Source organism: Sabethes cyaneus, chromosome 3 (assembly GCF_943734655.1).
Source record: "Sabethes cyaneus chromosome 3, idSabCyanKW18_F2, whole genome shotgun sequence".
Lineage (NCBI taxonomy): Eukaryota > Metazoa > Arthropoda > Insecta > Diptera > Culicidae > Sabethes > Sabethes cyaneus.
The window spans coordinates 112,773,229-112,793,996 of NC_071355.1; the positions used below are offsets into that span (position 1 = coordinate 112,773,229).

Consider the following 20,768-nt stretch of genomic DNA (forward strand, 5'->3'; position numbering starts at 1 on the left):
CCGGTCAATATTATACATTCCCTACCTCACTGACAAAATAGGCAAATACCTGAAAAAAGACTACTCTAGCGCAAAATTAGCCACACGAAACACAAACTTAGCTAAACAATATTATACACAAACAAAAGATAAAATAGCAAAAGACGAACACTGCAATGTAATTTATGGCATCCCCTGTAATGATTGTAAGTCACAGTATATAGGTATGACAACGAACAAATTAAAAACTAGAATTAGTGGACACAAATCAAACATAAATGCGTTACAAATATTGATTAGCACAGATACTAGTTTCGATGATTCACAATTTACAACACTCAGTGAAAAAACAGCATTGTTGGCACATTGCATAAAAACAAAACACACTTTCAATCTTCACGACACAACAATACTCGACCAACACCAGAATATGGCAGCACTGCCGATTCTCGAGATGTGCCACATAGCGACAAACACCAACACAGTCAACAAGAGAAGTGACATCGCAGGCCTTAGTACAACATACGCCGGCATCTTTCATACCATTGTCAACAATAGCAAACAGAACGCAGGACAAACCGCTGCATGTGAATGATGTGATGGCGGTATGAGCAGAATTGTTTAGTGTGTGATGTTAGTGTACGTTTCTGTTTTTATTTTTGTTTTTACTTATATGCATGTGAGTTTTTTCGTCTACACTATACGTTTATGTATTAAGAAACCTTTGACAATTTATATAACAGGACGATACATTTGACGCACAATGACGATACCTATATAAACAATAATACGACAAAACGAATAGCTATGTAAGTACACTGAGAAAAATTTGTTTGTAAGAAATGTTTCCGATTAATGTAAAACCATATATATTTTGTGTACCCCTTTCCCTTACAGCTCTTTGAAAAAGACATAATACAATGTTGAAACGTTAGGGCAAAGCTAAATTTCGTTTGTTTTTTCTGACTGATGAGCCGATAAAACCCAAGTCTAAAGACATATTTTTTAAAACAATGTTTAACTAAAGCATATTTAGATGCACAACAAAAATTCGGGGAAAAGCTTTCCGTTTTGAAGATAGGGTACATATAGTTTGAATTCCTCAAAAATGCAGCCAAAAAAGAATTCGGACAGTTAACTATTAGTTGAAACAAATGTCCTTTCTCGCTCATCTACTACCTCGTAGGACCATTTACATTCTTGATGACCTGTTTTAATCTGTTTGGGATAAAATTAACAATTTTTCAAATATCCCTCTGTGAATTGCTGACCATTTTTTTACAAGAGCTCGGTTTAAGTCATTGTGATAAGAAATCGAATGATTTCTCATTTAGAAATGAGATTATCTAAAAAGATGTTCAAAAGGGTTCAAATCTAGACTGAATGCTGATGTTTCGATAGCTCTAGGACAATTGTATGGTTCCTACCGCTTACAATTATCGACAGTATGTTTAGTTTCAACATCCCGGTACAATATGTATGTACCGCACAATTACAATTTTGCTTTAATTTCACCTAAAATTGTTCAGATAATTGAGTTTACACTTAGTTCTATCCAAAAATATATATCTTTGCTACCTCGGAGCTTTCCAAGCATCCTTACAAGGTATGACACTAACCGCATTGCTTGTTTACTTGCTGTCGAGTGATTTTTCGCTTGTAACCCTTCTCTTTTAGTTATTCTTGCATAAGGGTTGTTGATGTCATACCTTGTTGGGGTGCTTGGAAAGCTCCGAGGCACAAAAGATATATATTTTTGGAAAGAACTAAATGTAAACTCAACTATCTGAATAATTTTAGCTGAAATTAAAGCAAAATTGTAATTGTGTGGTACATACATATTGTACCGGGATGTTGAATCTAAACATACTGTCGATAATTGTAAGCGGTAGGCACCATATAATTGTCCTAGAGCTACCGAAACATCAGCATTCAGTCTAGATTTGAACCGTTTTGAACATCTTTTTAGATAATCTCATTTCTGCATGAGAAATCATTCGATTTCTTATCACAAGGACTTACACCGAGCTCTTGTAAAAAAATGGTCAGCAATTCACAGAGGGATATTTGAAAAATTGTTAATTTTATCCCAAACAGATTAAAAAATTGGTCATCAAGAATGTAAATGGTCCTACAAGGTAGCAGTTGAGCGAGAAAGGACATTTGTTTCAACTAATAGTTAACTGTCCGAATACTTTTTTGGCTGCATTTTTGAGGAATTCAAACTATATGTACCCTATCTTCAAAACGGAAAGCTTTTCCCCGAATTTTTGTTGTGCATATAAATATGCTTTAGTTAAACATTGTTTTAAAAAATATGTGTTACCATTCTTTGCAAAAATACTGTGCAAAATTTCTAAAAGAAAATTTTATGCGCTGCTGTCCGAATACTTTTTTGGTTGACTGTATAATGCATTTTAGCTAGAGCATAACTAGAGCCGACAGCTCTATCGCTTAAAACCACTTTGTTGTCTCTTTTCCAGCCAACATTATTGCACTATTTTGCGGCGTTGTATGCACTTTTATTTGTCGAAGCTTGTTTACTAGATTACACTGACATGGCGGCGAAAGCTCTGACGTATGGGCTCAATATATACACCATTAGAACATATCCACTGGTAGATTATGTTATGCTTTCACTTATTTAATACTAAAATATTAACTATTTTTTTTTAATAATTTGAGCGATATGCAACTCAAGAAATTCATGGCAGTATCAAAGTAATATAGGCACATAAAATTTTGGAACAGGTTTCTTCTACTGACAGGCTGTCAGTTAAAGCTCGTCATTTCACTTGGGCTATTGTTTTATTGCTTCTTTGATCCCAAATGGCTTGTATAGCCGGCACTAGAATTTTATTTCTATTTGTATCACCACATAATAGTAATAAGATACACTTAGCTTAACGTTGCACGCGTACCGTGAGATTTGCTATCCACCACAATTATTCCCGCCGCGGAATTTTGCATAATTCACGAGTAATTTGGTATATTTTAGCACACGATCTTTTACGCTTACAACGCTTGGCAGTCAGACTTAGGCTAGTTACATAGTGTTATATAGTTGTAATTAGATTATGTATAACAGTTAGTTAGAAGACTTCCCTCTTTGCTATAGAGATACTCAGATGCTCTGAGTGACCCGTACTGCTGTAGAAGAATCCTATAATCGTCTTTGGAGTCAGTCGCTATTAGATCTACCTTGATACGGTCACACTTTATCACTAGCTAATAATATATATTTGTTAAGACGTACGTGCAGTCTTTCATTCCGTCCACTATAGAAAATTGGCGACGAGAAAATCAGTGTTAAACGTCTAAAATGGAACAATAAGTGATAAATATAGATAATGGCATAATAGCAAAAAGTCTGGTTACTGCGATATTCGCGCTTTACATTGCCAGTATACCGTACACCGTCTATTGTGTGGATCCAGCCCAGTCATAAGAGAGCGATTTATGTGTAACGTCTTGTCATCGTGGCATCTAAAGTGTTGAAACCACGATAAATATGCCTAAAACGTATTTCGGATTAGTTAAATCCATAAATAAAATGCAGAAATGAGTTAATTTGACGCCATTGTTTCCTTCCGTATCGACGCTGTGAGCTGCCATTGTTATGTCTCAAAAGGACGCCAAGCTAATAAAACCCGCGAAATTGATTTTGGAACCACCATCTTTGTCTACAGTTCAACCGTCTTCACCGATAGCATCCAGATCAATAGAACCATCGGAAGCTCAACGTATCGGTATGCTTGGACAAATCGAGTTTTTCGTTCCTGGGGAGGATTTTGCCCTGTATGAGGAGAGGCTGAACCATTTCTGCGTCCTAAATGGTATTACGGACAACAAAAAAGTGTCTTGTCTGGTGTCCATGATTGGAAACGACTGCTACAAAAAACTTAAGTCGTTAGTTGCACCTGCTAAAGTAGGCGATAAGACGTATGAGGAACTCGTAAAAGTTTTAAAGGAGCACTATGGTCAGAAAATTAATAAGATCGCCGAACGATACCGGTTCAATAAGTCCAGTCAAGAATCCGGTCAATCCATTGGCGATTTCGTTGTCACTTTAAAAACGCTTGCCGAGAATTGTCAGTTCGGTGCCTTTAAGGAAGAAGCACTATGTGATCGATTCGTTGTGGGCATCATCAACAATAGTCTTCGATCGAAATTGCTCGGTAAACGAGACCTTACGTTCACTTCCGCCATCGAAATTGCTTCGACATTTGAGCTCGTCGAACACGAAACAGAGGAGATGGCTCCAGGTACTATACACGCCGTTAAGGAACATCCGTCGAAGGGGAAGAAGGGGTCACATCAGTCGACGCCACGAGTAACACGTCAAAGCTGCTACAGGTGTGGCAGAAACCACCATCCCAGTACATGTCCGGCAAAGGAATGGAAGTGTTTTGTTTGCCAGAAAGTCGGTCATACGTCGCGCACCTGCAAATCTCGAGGATCTAGGATGAATACACAAAGGGGTAAACCACAATCTGTTCATCTAGTAACGGAAGAAGACGTCGAAACCGAAACTCAGGAACAGCAGTTGGGGGCCAAATATTTTGTCAATATGGTTGAACAACAGAGCTACTCTCCGGTGAATACCTGCGATGAATACAGCCGAGTCAACACGTTAAATGACCAACCGATCACCGGAATCAACCCACCCTTGATGATGGCACTACAGATCGACGGCCGAGAGCAGTGTTTTGAAGTCGATTGCGGTGCATGTACTTCAATCATTAGTCACGATAAGTACTTATCAGATTTTTCACATTATCAATTGTCTTCCGTATCCAATAGTTTCTATCAGTTTTCAGGTAAAAAGTGTGAAGTTATGGGAAAATTCAAGGTCAGAGTGAGTCAAAATCGCGGTAGTCCGGTACATAACCTAGAGCTTATCGTCATACGGACGGAAGCTAAATTTAATGTAAGACCCTTGCTAGGGAGGGCATGGCTCGATGTCTTAGTCCCAGGGTGGAGGTCCGCATTTGTTCCAAGTGTCAAGTTCGTAAGTAACTCTTCAAATGCAGATATTTTACAAATGATTAAGGAAAATTATCCCCGAGTAGTTTCCGAAAATGGCGATTGCATTGAGGGTTTTACGGCGGAAGTCTTAATGAAATCAGATGCTAAGCCCATTTTCCATTGTCCATATTCGGTACCATTTCGCTTACGAGATGCCGTAAGTCTAGAACTAGATCGTTTAGTCGAAACCAAGGTTATAGAACCAGTAAAGCATAGTAGTTGGGCGTCCCCTTTAGTAGTAGTCCCAAAGCCAAATAACAAAATTCGTCTGTGTTTGGATTGCAAAGTTACTATAAATCGATACGTTTATACGGAGCACTACCCTTTACCACGTACCGATGACTTATTTGCCAGTCTGGCAGGTTCAACGTGCTTTTGCGTATTAGATTTGTCAGGAGCTTATCTTCAACTTAAAGTAAGCGAGTCTTCTAAAGAATATCTCACGGTCAATACCTTTAAGGGGTTATATCGCTTCACTCGTTTGCCTTTCGGGCTTAAAAGTGCACCTAGTCTATTCCAATCCGTCATTGACCAGATACTGCAGGGAATTCCCAAAGTCAAATCATACATTGATGATATTATAATCGGAGGTAAGAATGAGCAGGAATGTCGTGAAATATTTAAACTCGTCATGAGTCGATTAAACCAGCATAATGTTAAAATAAACTTTTCAAAATGCGTGTTTTTCGCACCGTCGGTTCACTATTTAGGTCACGTTATATCAGCCACAGGAATCAGACCGACTGATGAAAAGATTGAAGCTATAGTAAATGCCCCATCTCCAAAAAACGTAAGTGAGCTGCAAAGCTACTTGGGACTTTTAAATTATTATTCCAGATTCTTACCAAATTTATCGTCTCAATTAGCAGAATTATATAAACTGTTGCAAAAGAATAAACCTTTCAAGTGGTCTCAAAGTCATGAAAATTGTTTTAAACGTAGTAAATGTCTCTTGTTGGAAAATGATATCCTTGAATTGTACGATCCGGATAAGCCAATAATTGTGGCTGCGGATGCTAGTCCCTACGGATTGGGTGCAGTCTTAAGTCACTTAGTAAATGGCGTAGAAAAGCCAGTATTGTTTGCTTCAACGACATTATCTGCCGCGGAAAAGAATTATTCGCAAGTGCATAGGGAAGCACTGGCGGTAATATTTGCCGTAAAACGTTTTCATAAATACATTTACGGAAAAAAATTTCTAATAGTATCAGATAACATGTCGTTGCGAGAAATATTTCATCCCACGAAAGGAACTTCAAATGTCTCAGCGTCCCGTTTACAGCGTTGGGCAGTGACTCTGTCAATATACGATTATGATTTTGAATATCGTCCTTCCCATAAAATGAACAACGCAGATGCTTTGTCTCGCCTCCCTCTGAAATCAGACTCAGAGGTGGAAGATACTAACTGTGTTTTTACGCTGTACGATAAATTTCCGTTGTATAGAGTTAAATTAGGATCGTTTATTCAAGAAGATCAATTGTTGTCTCAAGTTTATGTGCATGTCAAAAATGGTTGGCCTAGGCAGTGGTCAATGAAAACGTGTCCTTCGTATATTTTGCCCTATTTCAGGTGTAGACGAGATTTGTCTACCGAGGATAATTGTTTATTTTATCGGGATCGCATCGTGATACCAGTAAAATGTCGCGATGATATTTTAAAGTTACTTCACCAACATCATACGGGTATAATAAGAATGAAGCAAATTGCTAGATCCGTATTATGGTGGCCGAACTTTGATGCAGCAGTAGTAGCTTTTGTGGAAAAATGCATTCCTTGTCAAAAAGCAGCAAAAGTGCCAAAAGAAATAGTTACATCATCATGGCCTAAATGCACTTATCCTTTTGAGCGCGTACATTTGGATTTGTTTCAATTTGAATCAAAAACGTTTTTAATTTTAGTGGACGATTTTTCTAAGTTTATTGACGTGAAACATTTACCAACATCCGATACAAACCACGTTTTGAAGGTATTGGAAGATTTCATGTCATACTTTGGTATTTTTAGCGAAATTGTATCGGATAATGGACCGCCTTTTAATTCAGCAGAGTTCGAAAAACATTTATCGACTCTTGGCATCAAGGTTACAAAGACTCCTATTTATCACCCTCAAAGCAATGGGTTGGCCGAACGCGGTGTACAAACAGTAAAAACTGCTTTGAAGAAGATCTTCCTTGATTCTAACGCAAATAGGTCAAACATCGTTGAGACTATAAATCGATTCTTGTTCGCGTATCGAAATACGCCAAGTATGGCAACCAAAACAACTCCATCTGATCTGATATACTCATACAAACCTAAAACGTTGGTATCATTACTAAATTTTAAAAAATCACACATTTCAGATAAAGGAATAAATAAAAATGGGAAGACAGTAGGTAACTGTGAGAAAGATGTTGAGTACAAGTCGAAAGCAAAGAAGAAACGAGACAATTTAAATGTAGGTCATCATAAACATGTAAACCGCAACTGTCTAGGAGAAATTGATGAAGGACAAAAAGCTATGTATCGTAACCATTTTAAGGATTATGTAAGGTGGATACCAGTTAGAGTTCTCAGAAAAATTAGCAAATGTACTTATTTGATAAATCTTAATAATTCTGTTAAACTGGTTCATAAAAATCAATTAAGAATTTCACAGTTAGCAGATCAGGTTCATCCACCAATGATTATAATCAAACGTTGCAATTCCTTAACAAACGATAGTGAAAAATTAGTTAGCAACAATTCCTCAGAAGATTCTGATACACTAAATATGGAATATGCTTTGCGTAGATCGAACCGCAATAGGAAACCACCAGAAAGATTTCGAATTGATTAACGAGAAACGCTTTTAAGTCCCGGAGGATGTTATATAGTTGTAATTAGATTATGTATAACAGTTAGTTAGAAGACTTCCCTCTTTGCTATAGAGATACTCAGATGCTCTGAGTGACCCGTACTGCTGTAGAAGAATCCTATAATCGTCTTTGGAGTCAGTCGCTATTAGATCTACCTTGATACGGTCACACTTTATCACTAGCTAATAATATATATTTGTTAAGACGTACGTGCAGTCTTTCATTCCGTCCACTATAGAAAACATAGAAATCGAGGAGACCGCATTTTTTGGTTTTTGTATAGAAAAAGACGAAGGGTATTACCCATTTTTCTAAAAATTCCTTACAAAATTCCGTGTCTGACAGACTGACAAATTTTCGAATTATCTTTTGACGGTGGCACAGTTAGTATCTAGATAAAGTTTAGTTTGGTTTTTAGGCTTCAGCGTGGTATTTAAACCGGCCTACTGCGTGCAAACTGGATGATTAAAAGCAAAGCCTTGGGGTTAAACATCCTTTCTAAGATTTGACCCATCTTTATCGACAGACTTCACAGCCAGATATTAGAGTACAAGACAGTTATGGGGTTATTGCAACAATCCTACTGACTCTATCTAGGAGCACTGCCTAGCTGAGATTTGAACATACGACTACTGGTTTCTTAGATCAGCATCGTATCTCGAAACCAACGAACTGGCTGATTGCGTGTGGTTAATTTAGAAGGTAGGGGGACTGGGGGTATAATGCCCACGTTAAGAAGAATATCATATTATTCATCAATGCGGAATGAATTTCCAGAAACTAGACTATAAACCCTAAAGTAGAACAGTTTTCTACCTAACATGCTCGTCCTGAAGCATAAAAATCAATAAAACACGTTTGAATCGTGAAATTATATAAGGCATTTGAAAATTTGTTTTCAGATTCGTTAGGGATAAAATGCGCATAGGTGTGTACAAAACGAACCACAACAAAGGGTCAAAATGCACCACAACAAATTGGCAAAATGCGCTGTCTGTTTTATTTTAATGCAAACCCGGCACGACTCAGAACAGCGTGAGGACCTACCTGCTTGTTAAATCTGTTATTCCGGATCACGGTTTTGCAATCGCCAGGTCCATCTTCACTGGAGCGGTCGATGCTAAGATATCACACATGGGTTTTTCTTGGTACCTTGCCGGCAACGCGTCTTTCACTGTTTTTCACTGGTTTTCACTACCACCGCAAGTGGCAGGCTCCGGCCAAGACCAACGGTGGGTTTTTTATGTAGCTTCGCGACATCTTAACCGGGTTTTTCGGAGCGAATCAGAATTAAAACAACACTTTGCCTTTTGCTTTTACCAACGTTTTGAGGTTTGCCTAAAAGTGTATGGGCTACTAGATCGATTAACGTTTGGTTGCACTGCAAGTAAATTCATGCTTCTCACGGCGCATTTTGCCCCGCTAGAACTTGTTTAAAAAAATCGTTTAAATCACATAAATAATAATTCAATTAAGCAATTTTACATTGGCTGCTGGATACCGAGACCATTGTTCAAAACAAGAGCCATTTACAGATACGTAATATTGTTTATTAGTGGCGTAATGTCTTACGAAAAAAGTTGCGAAAATTGTAAGAAATAAGACGACAAATAATTTTTTAGTTTTTTCATAGGATTTATGTAATTTAGAAAGCTTATATGCTCAACACAAGTTTGTAATGTAAAATAGAAGCAATTGGCACCTTAATTACAGTTTAAAAGTGAGTAATTCGTGAAATATGACAGCGGCGCATTTTGCCCCGACTGGGCATTTTACCACCAGTTACCCTAAGCGCCTGCCACTGTAATACAGGCCGGACTCGATTATCCGGGGATTCGATTAACCGGGGATTCGATTATCCGGGTTTTTAGACTCGATTATCCGGGTGAAAAACATTTTTTTTTTTCACTGATTTATTTTAAACCCAAATGTTAAATTTTCATGCTACATGATGATTCCAACTAGACAAGCATTGATTAACCTCCCTAAAGCTACAAAATTCCTTTCTTATATCCCTTTTATAGGCGAAAAAAACAAAAATAAATCCTGCGATGATGAAATCAATATTTTTACTTAAAAATCATCATTACCATCATCATTATCATCATCGTAATCATCAGTAAAAAAATTGCAAAAAAGGAATTTCATGACTTTAGGGGAGATTGATCAATAATAAAAAAACATTTATAATACCTAAATATTGAAAAACATAACATACAAAAAATAATATTGTACAAAAAAATCATCAGTGGAAAAAATCGTAAGAAAGGATTTTTCTGACTTTTGGGAAGATAGATCAATATTAAATAAAACATTTTTGATACCTAAAAGTCAAAAAACTTGACACACCAAAAAAAATTTTGTAATGATGATTCTATTATCCGGGTGATTCGATTATCCGGGCTGAAAATAAAAATGAGCACCCGGATAATCGAGTCCAGGCTGTAATTAAATTTGTTAGAAATTGTCAGAGAATAAAATTTTAAATAATCCGTCATAATCGATCGGCCAGTTAATCGATTATCTAATAATCGGACCATAAAGCAATCGATTAAAAATTAATCGATTAATTTAGCGGATAATCGATTAGTTCGATTAATCGAGAAGTAATCGGACGTCACTAGATGTGCCACCCCCATCGATAAGGGAAGTTAAAGAAGCCATCCAGCGGCTGAAGAACAACAAAGCAACGGGAAAGGATGGCATTGGAGCGGAACTTATTAAAATGGGCCCGGACAAGTTGGCCGGCTGTCTGCATCAACTGATTGTCAAGATTTGGGATACGGAACGACAACCGGAGGAGTGGAAAGACGGGGTTATCTGCCCTATCTACAAGAAAGGTGATAAGCTGGATTGTGAGAACTACCGAGCCATCACTATCCTGAATGCCGCCTACAAAGTGCTGTCCCAAGTCATCTTTCAGCGACTATCGCCAATAGCCAATAGATTTGTGGGAAGTTACCAGGCCGGCTTCATGGAGGGTCGGTCTACAACGGACCAAATCTTCACCCTGCGGCAGATCCTCCAGAAGTGCTGCGAATTCCGAGTCCCCACGCACCACCTGTTCATCGATTTCAAAGCCGCATATGATAGCGTAAACCAACAAGAGCTATAAAAAAATTTTGGACGAAAACGGCTTTCCGGGTAAGCTTACTAGACTTGTCATGGCTACGATGGATGGGATCCAGTGCTGTGTGAGAATCTCGGGTGGATTGTCGGACCCATTCGAATCTCGCAGGGGACTTCGACAAGGAGATGATGGACTTTCCTGCCTGCTATTCAACATTGAGGGGCACAGCGAGCGAGGTGGCAAGACCAGGTGGAGCGAGATCTGGCGAGCACTGGGTGCCCGCGGAACTGCCCGGTCAACATTGTTACATAATGTTAACCAGATTGTTACGTAACTCTGTTATGATGTGACGTTGAAGTTCCGTAACCTGAGAGTAACATGATGGTTGAAATTTCCCACTTTTTTACATAACATTGTTACATTACAATGTAACATTGCGGTAATGTTTATGATGTGAGGTTGTAATTACGTAACCTGAGAGTAACAGGATGGTTGAAATTTCCCACTTTTTTACATAACATTGTTACATTACAATGTAACATTGCGATAATGTTTATGATGTGAGGTTGTAGTTACGTAACCTGAAAGTAACAGGATGGTTGAAATTTCCCACTTTTTTACATAACATTGTTGTATTACAATGTAACATTGCGATAATGTTAATGTAACATTGCGATAATGTTTATGTAACATTGCAATAACATTAAAGCAATGTAACGTTACGTTACATTATTGCCATTGTTATGTAACAATCCTATTATTTCTGTTATGTAACAATATAAATGTTTTTGTAACGTCACAAAAAATACTTAACTGTGACACCTCAATAATACTTGCCACCAGAATGTATGTACAGCCTCGAAAATACTATGCGAATTGACTAACTGCTAGCAAGTGCACTTAAAAGCTGATCATAAACTCACGCAGTTTACGATTAGCTTGCAAGCTCATTTACTAGCAGCTACATAGTCAATTCACCTAGTATTTTCGAGACTTTACATATATTCAGGCCTCCGTCACCAATCTTTGTTCCTTAAATAATCGACAAATAAAAAGTACATTTAGATTCCAAATCATTTATTGCGGAGTTTCCACCTATTTAGAGTCCCACGCGAAAATTATTAGCGTGGTTATTTTCTGCGTTTACCACAGATATTTGCAATTTAGCAATTTAAACCATCAGTTGGTCGTTATTGCCTCCCCACTGCACCCCTCCTTGCTTGACAAGCATAGTTTCACTGTGTTTAGTAGGTACAGGATAATTATTATTAAAAAACGTATTTGCGTAGGACTCGTAAAATTTCTGCAAGGTACAATATTATTCGATTCCTTTTAATTCATGTAGGGTAGATGCTCGAGTACCGTGAACGTACCATATTCTGCGCAGTTAAGGCATTTTTATGGTTCCTCCGCTATTATAAGTATTCTAGAGTTAAATTGATAACGTTGATAGCAGCAACATGTAGTGCTACGGTCTATAATATATGGTAAAAAACATGGGAATTAAAAGTCGACCAACAATTGAGTATATCTTTCGTTTTGTAAACTTATCCACGGTGCCTAATTCTGCGCACTCTCTTGCTCATGTTCCTAATTCTGCGCATGTTTGTTCCTAATTCTGCGCACCAAAAAAGTAACAATAAACATGCATACCATGTAGTTTATGTCTTTATACGCTGAAAGCACATCAAAAATCCGACATTAGCCATTACCATGATTAAGTCCATGATCTGGCCTTCTTGTGCTGTCCAGGTGGCACAGGAACATTATTATCATTTGGATTGGCTTATTTTAAATATTTTATTGTCGATAACGTGAAGGGCGAGTTTATTCGCGTTTTCTCTATACTGAACATTATACTTTAGACTAATATTAACAATTGTGTTTTCATAAAGAAACCACTTCCCCACTCCCTGACAGCTCAATGAAGTTCGACTGTCAAAAAAAATCAGAAGACATGGTTCCATGAATTGGCGTTCGTAGGTTCGGACCCCGAGCCGTAACACAGGATTCCAATCAATGCAAGTTAAAGTTTCTACTTGAATTTCTATGCCTCTATACCTTAGCCATTTGGGAGAAGTTGCGTATTTTTTCACGATTTCTTCATAGGATACATTACTGCGCAGAATTTGGAACATGAATAAAAAATCTGTGCCTAAATCTGCGCACTACTGCATCGCATTTTTCCAACGAAAACAAGGCATGCAATCACTCTTTTTGCCTAAAACATGACTAAAACTAATTATTCTTTCTAATTATGCTGGGTAATTTGATCATTGCAAAGAATTTCGATAATAATTTTGTTAATTTTCTAGAAGGACAGTTTTAGCGTTGGCGCTTACGACGTTGTTTTCTGACATATAAAATACTTTCAGTTTCACTTTAATTTATTTCGCTGTCAAATATTATGGCCCTTTTGTGAATAATGGCGTAATATTCAACAGAGATTTATAAAAAAATAACACAATGGCCATAGTTATGCACAATGTTGAAAAATACATACATAAAGAAAAATGCGCAGAATTAGGAGTTGCGCAGAATATGGTACGTTCACGGTAGTTGTGGTAGTACCTATAGTGGTAGAAACTTTAGATATTCCGTTATTTTTGCAGATTTTGGTACAGTTTGACAAGTATCGATATACCAGTACCAGTTTCATTTGGTAAGCATCAAACGTCACACGCAGTGCCTTGTAAGTCGCAAGGGCCTGCATATTGTCGTCGTCCCGCCAGTAAAAACAAAGTTAGATTAAACTTCTCGGTCGGTGGTTCTACAGTAGACGAAGGAAGAGGCACAGTTGGTGTCTAAAAATAACCCAACCCATGTCACTAGCTTAATAAGGGGGGTTTGCAGTCTATTTTGTCCAGCACCCAGCACACGGTGTTCAACACTGACAGTAACACAATGTTGCTGTTTAGTAACACAGAAGTAACATTGTAATGTTACAACGTTATCAAAATTTGACGTAACATTTAAATAAAAAAATGGTAGCATTGTTACGTTAAAATGTTACCTGTAGGTTATGTAACAATAACATTAAGTTTGTTACATTACAAACTTAATGTTCTTGTTACATAACCTACAGGTAACATTTTAACGTAACAAAGCTACCATTTTTTTATTTCAATGTTACGTCAAATTTTGATAACTTTGTAACATTACACAAGGAAACTATATAGTAATTACCCGGTCAACACTGAAAGTAACACAATGTTGCTGTTAAGTAACATTGTAATGTTAGGGGGGCTCCGTAGCCGCAAGGTTACCGAGTCTGCTTTGACAAGCGAGTGGTCGTGGGTTCGAATCTTAGTAGAATCAAGCCATTCGATGTCAAGTGACTTTAGCATGGGTTTATTCTCAGGCCCCTCCATTTACCCTTCGTTCGTGCTGAATTCTACATTTACCCTCTGAAGCCTCTTGACAGTGCAAATGTCCCTCCTATAGTTAAGTGTACTGGTCAGAGGTACGAATGAGTCCTCGCCAGGGACGGCTATAATATGGGATAGTGCTGGCAGCGAGGAATAAGTGGGTAAAGTAGATGATCAAGCTTTGAAGGAAGGGTAAACCCCAATACACGCAAGCACGCATACAATTTAAAAATAAGCATATCGCTCACTCAATAGCGATCATAGCAAAAAGAAATGCAGTGCAGGTCATACAACAAACACTCGGACGATATTACAATAGATCAACTATACTGGTCGCAGTAATGAGTCCACACATGGGAAAAAAAAACATTGTAATGTTACAAAGTTATTAAAATTTAACGTAACATTTAAATAAAAAAATGGTAGTATTGTTACATTAAAATGTTACCTGTAGGTTATGTAGCAATAACATTAAATGTGTAACATTACAACTTTTATCAAAATTTGACGTAACATTTAAATGAAAAAATGGTAGCATTGTTACGTTAAAATGTTACCTGTAGGTTATGTTACAAGAACATTAAGTTTGTAATGTAACAAACTTAATGTTATTGTTACATAAGCTACAGGTAACCTTTTAACGTAACAATGCTACCATTTTTTTTATTTAAATGTTACGTCAAATTTTGATAACTTTGTTGCATTACAATGTTGCTTCTGTGTTACATAACAGCAACATTGTGTTACATTCAGTGTTGACCGGGTGGAGATCGGTTGCCATGGACCGAAACAGATGAAGAAATTATACTGCGCAGGCCTTGTCATAAGATGTTAGGCCAATTAAGTAAGTAAGTAAGTAGGTATAAGATTTACCACCGGGTAGACCTAGACCAATATCATCCAGTATTAACGAAGACATACGAAATTATTCATGGACTTTCCATTTATCCAAATTTTCAGGACATAAAAGATATGTTGCTCTCTAAATATAACGAGACCTATAAAATGTTCAGAAAAGTTTATCCTTTAAAAAGAACCAAACGCGGAGTTTTCAATTTCATAGGGTCAGGAATCAAAGCTATTACGGGAAATCTTGACGCAGACGATTTAGTTCGTATAGAGAAGGAGCTAGGTGAGCTTAGATTAGGACACAACAACTTAACATTTGAAAACAATCTCCAAGTTAGAATAATACCCAAGTAATCAAAAGTTCCGATAAAAGGGAATTTTTTGGCTTAATCAGTCAACGAAATGATCATAAATGGAACTCTTTTCAACTTAATTTAACCGTACTTTCAAGCTCGTATTTGATGGTTAAACTTCGAAAAGAATACAAAGTAACTTCTAACAGAACTATAAAGTTCGCAAAAAGTTCACTTACGTCGCTATATAGAACACTGTTCAGCCCAAAAAGAAACTCCAATAATTTTAAAAATAAAAAAGATTGGGGAAATATATTCCCGCTTCTTCCTGTTTTGTAGATTCATGTCATTTCTCATTAACTAAGGCATTTATAATTTCAGTTAAAATCGACTGTTTTGCCTTTCTACTATATAAATATATATTGCCTTTCTACTATATAAATATATAGTATAAAGGTATAGAAATCACTCGGAAAACCGAAAATGGAAAGAAGGTCCTGCGGGCCGAATGTCATATACCATTCGACTCAGTTTCGAAAACTGAGCATTTTCTGTGTGTGTGTATGTGTGTGTGTGTATGTTGAGCTTTTCAATCTCACTCACTTTTCTCGGAGATGGCTGTACCGATTTATATGATCTTAGTGTCAAATGAAAGGTCTAGGTGTCCCATAGGTCACTATTGAATTTCATACTGATCGGACTTTTAGTTCAAAAGTTATGTATAAAAATACGAAAAATATGGGACTTCATTATCTCATAGGTCCTTCAACCGATTTGAACCAAATTGATTGCATATGAAAGAGGAGCCTTGCAAACTCTTAACTTCCGAATTTCATGACGATTGGGCTTGTAGTTTGAAAGTTACATAAAGAAATGTGAAAAAATTGTATTTAAAACATATTTTTGTAACATATAAGCATTAATTCAATGTAAAGCATCACACGATTTATTATCATTTGAAAATTACTGTTGAGATCTATCAAACGAAACCGGGTTATTGAAAATCGAACGGTTCATTCAAAAGTTATTCAAACTTTAACACTTAAGCACCGTATATTAAACCGTTAAAACGTGTAAAATCAAAAAATTTCAATCAAATGTTGATTATATTCAATGTGTGTGATGTATGTGTGTATGTATGTATGTATGTATGTATGTATGTATGTATGTATGTAGGTATGTATGTATGTATGTATGTATGTAGGTATGTATGTATGTATGTATGTATGTATGTATGTATGTATGTATGTATGTATGTATGTATGTATATATGTATGTATGTATGTATGCATGTAGGTATGTATGTATGTATGTATGTATGTATGTATGTATGTATGTATGTGTGTATGTATGTATGTATGTATGTATGTATGTATGTATGTATGTATGTATGTATGTATGTATGTATGTATGTATGTATGTATGTATGTATGTATGTATGTATGTATGTATGTATGTATGTATGTATGTATGTATGTATGTATGTATGTATGTATGTATGTATGTATGTATGTATGTATGTATGTATGTATGTATGTATGTATGTATGTATGTGTGTATGTATGTATGTATGTATGTATGTATGTATGTATGTATGTATGTATGTATGTATGTATGTATGTATGTATGTATGTATGTATGTATGTATGTATGTATGTATGTATGTATGTATGTATGTATGTATGTATGTATGTATGTATGTATGTATGTATGTATGTATGTATGTATGTATGTATGTATGTATGTATGTATGTATGTATGTATGTATGCATGTATGTATATATGTATGTATGTATGTATGTGTGTATGTATGTATATGTGTGTTTGTGATGACAATTTGTAATTTTGAAATTTGCATTGAAATTCAAGGAGAGTGTGAAACATATCAATTGTCTGAAGTTTTTGAAGCCTCTCAGTGGAATGTGGTTTTTCTGACTAAATTCCACTATTTAAAATTTATTCGCGACAGGCACGTATACACTTCGAAATAAGACACTGATGAAGCCTGCACGTTGTAGGCGAACTACGTATCTGTCGCAAATAAATATTAAATACAGTAGGATTTCGAATTTGGCAACAAATGCGTGTCGCCCATGTTGCCAAAATCGAAACCGTGCCAAAATCGAGACCCTTTTTGATATGACAAAATTGAATGTAAATGCATTAGAAATTGACTACCGTGAACGTACCATATTCTGCGCAGTTAAGACATTTTTATGATTCCTCCGCTATTATAAGTATTCTAGAGTTAAATTGATAACGTTGATAGCAGCAACATGTAGTGCTACGGTCTATAATATATGGTAAAAAACATGGGAATTAAAAGTCGACCAACAATTGAGTATATCTTTCGTTTTGTAAACTTATCCACGGTGCCTAATTCTGCGCACTCTCTTGCCCATGTTCCTAATTCTGCGCATGTTTGTTCCTAATTCTGCGCACCTAAAAAGTAACAATAAACATTCATACCATGTAGTTTATGTCTTTATACGCTGAAAGCATATCAAAAATCCGACATTAGCCATTACCATGATTAAATCCATGATCTGGCCTTCTTGTGCTGTCCAGGTGGCACAGGAACATTATTATCATTTGGATTGGCTTATTTTAAATATTTTATTGTCGATAACGTGAAGGTCGAGTTCATTCGGGTTTTCTCAATACTGAACATTATACTTTAGACTAATATTAACAATTGTGTTTTCATATAGAAACCACTTCCCCACTCCCTGACAGCTCAATGAAGTTCGACTGTCAAAAAAATCAGAAGACATGGTTCCATGAATGGGCGTTCGTAGGTTCGGACCCCGAGTTGCAACACAGGATTCCAACTTGAATTTCTATGCCTCTATACCTCAGCCATTTGGGAGAAGTTGCGTATTTTTTCGCGATTTCTTCATAGGATACATTACTGCGCAGAATTTGGAACATGAATAAAAAATCTGTGCCTAAATCTGCGCACTACTGCACCGCATTTTTCCAACGAAAACAAGGCATGCAATCACTCTTTTTGCCTAAAACATGACTAAAACTAATTATTCTTTCTAATTATGCTGGGTAATTTGATCATTGCAAAGAATTTCGATCATTATTTTGTTAATTTTCTAGAAGGACAGTTTTAGCGTTGGCGCTAACGACGTTGTTTTCTGACATATAAAATACTTTCAGTTTCACTTTAATTTATTTCGCTGTCAAATATTATGGCCCTTTTGTGAATAATGGCGTAATATTCAACAGAGATTTATAAAAAAATAACACAATGGCCATAGTTATGCACAATGTTGAAAAATACATATATAAAGAAAAATGCGCAGAATTAGGAGCTGCGCAGAATATGGTACGTTCACGGTACATGTTATTAATTAACGATTGCAACTTTTTTCACAAAATCCGCCAAGACCTATCCATGCGGTGTAAGTAAGTTTTTGGTGACCTACGGTAAGACATAGTCCTACGGCAATAAAAATATTATTGTTCGAAACATTTTATAATCGCAAACTTTTTTTCATGAACACACTTAGGGCAATATTTTTTCGTCATTTAAAGTAATGCGGAAACTGACTGATATTTAAGCATACTTTTGGAAGTAAAATATTTTGTGTTGCCAAAAACGGACACTTTTGTTGCCAAAATCGAACCATGCCAAAACTGAACCACGCCAAATTCGAAATCCCACTGTAGTGGGATTCAATCGGAATTTTTTTTTTCTTTTCTTTAATTTCAGATTTCGATTGTCATTTTCTTCACTTGCTGTAACTCACAATTAGACAAGAAAAGCAAAAAGCGAAGAAAAGCAGTTAATTTAAGCATTTAGATATAATGGTGTATAGGATTTAATATACTAATGGATTGATTTTTCCAGATAAACTTATATAAATTGCAAACAATTTTTGCGCATCAATAGATGCTGTTTCCAATCAATAAATACTAGAGCTTAGAAATTTTATAAATGATACCAGGTAGCATGTCGCCTTGCATGTCGATCGATAAAAGCCAACTGCACACAGCAGTCGGCAGTTTAGTTACAAATATACCTCATAGCAGATCACACCGGTGTATCTTTTCGCTACTTCTTTCGGTCAAATATAGGTACTTACCTTCAAACTACTCATCGCGAATATTGTTCCCAATAATCCGAAAGACTTGATCTGCGGCTACAACGATTTTATGACTTTTTACTACATTTCAACCAGTTTCGCAGCCTAGAGCCAGAAAACATAATTTGCCCTTGGAAAAGAGGCTTCATTCGCACCTCGCGCAAGTACCATTCTTATAATTGGCCCCGGCTAGAGGCTTAATGGTCGGTAAAGCAGAGTTCCGTACAAAGTGAGGGTGTGTATGTCTGGGTGAGGGCTCCGTAGCCACAAGGTTACCGAGTCTGCTTTGACAAGCGAGTGGTCGTGGGTTCGAATCTTAGTAGGATCAGACCATTCGACATTACCGATTTACATTGTATTTACATGACTAATAAATATTCATCGGTATAGCTCATGATAATCTATCTTCTAGTGGTTAAGATAAGGCGACCTTCGTGTGCCTTTACTATTTTATCTTAATTTAAATATTTAACAATATAGTAATGAAAAAAAAACTCCTGGTGCAGTATCACCATGTTCGACGGTATACACTAATGTGTTCGCAGGTTGCACTGACTATTAGTGCATCTGTCTCATTTCAACGTGTTTCAATTATTTGCAGACGGAGCTGAAGATAGCATGTACCATATGTTACAATTTATTAGAAGAGGCTTTTATCTGCTTCTTAGGAAAGAGGTAACAGTAGATATTTTTTCAATAGTTGTTTAGAATTCTTCAAATAAATATTCTATGTATTTCAGACGTCAACGAGAATAGCAAAACATTATGCAACCGAAGCAAAATTCGAAACCAAAGTAAGTATTCTTATCTAATGTAAAGTGCTGAGAAGCTGTACTATTTTGGGGCTCAACGAATGAATCTGAGTTTCACCCTTGTAAAGCAAAATTAGAATAATCCTTCCGCGCTGATTGATTTAGGTGATCATATATGAGTGAAATTACTTGGAGTAGGTAAATTGTTTTTGTGTTTATTCGGTTCTATTTCGACTAAATCTTTTATGGTGATAATCGCATTACAACCTGAAGAAAAATCCATATTTTTATCATCTGTGCTTTTATCACAGAAGACAATTTCGCTTGAAACTAATAACGAACATTTGATCAAGTTTTAACTTTTAAATTTTTGGTTTATAAATGAAATGTCGGTTGATTTGTACTTTATTTGAAGGTTTGTTCTCGGAGTGTGAGGCATGAATGCTAATCATTACACCAGTCTTTTAACGTACGTTACTTGTTTTTCGTTAT

The 20,768-nt window shown here is 36.4% G+C and overlaps 1 protein-coding gene across 1 annotated transcript in view; it reads left to right on the forward strand.

Moving 5' to 3' along the window:
• The first annotated feature begins 425 nt into the window (after nucleotides 1-425).
• The window catches only part of LOC128742238 (pyruvate dehydrogenase E1 component subunit alpha, mitochondrial-like), a 164,719-nt gene continuing 144,376 nt past the window's right edge, over nucleotides 426-20,768 (forward strand). The window contains exons 1-3 of the mRNA XM_053838529.1: nucleotides 426-658; nucleotides 20,126-20,199; nucleotides 20,265-20,318. Coding sequence (XP_053694504.1) covers nucleotides 20,143-20,199; nucleotides 20,265-20,318 — 111 coding nt within the window. The 5' untranslated portion in view covers nucleotides 426-658; nucleotides 20,126-20,142. The remainder of the gene's footprint in view (nucleotides 659-20,125; nucleotides 20,200-20,264; nucleotides 20,319-20,768) is intronic.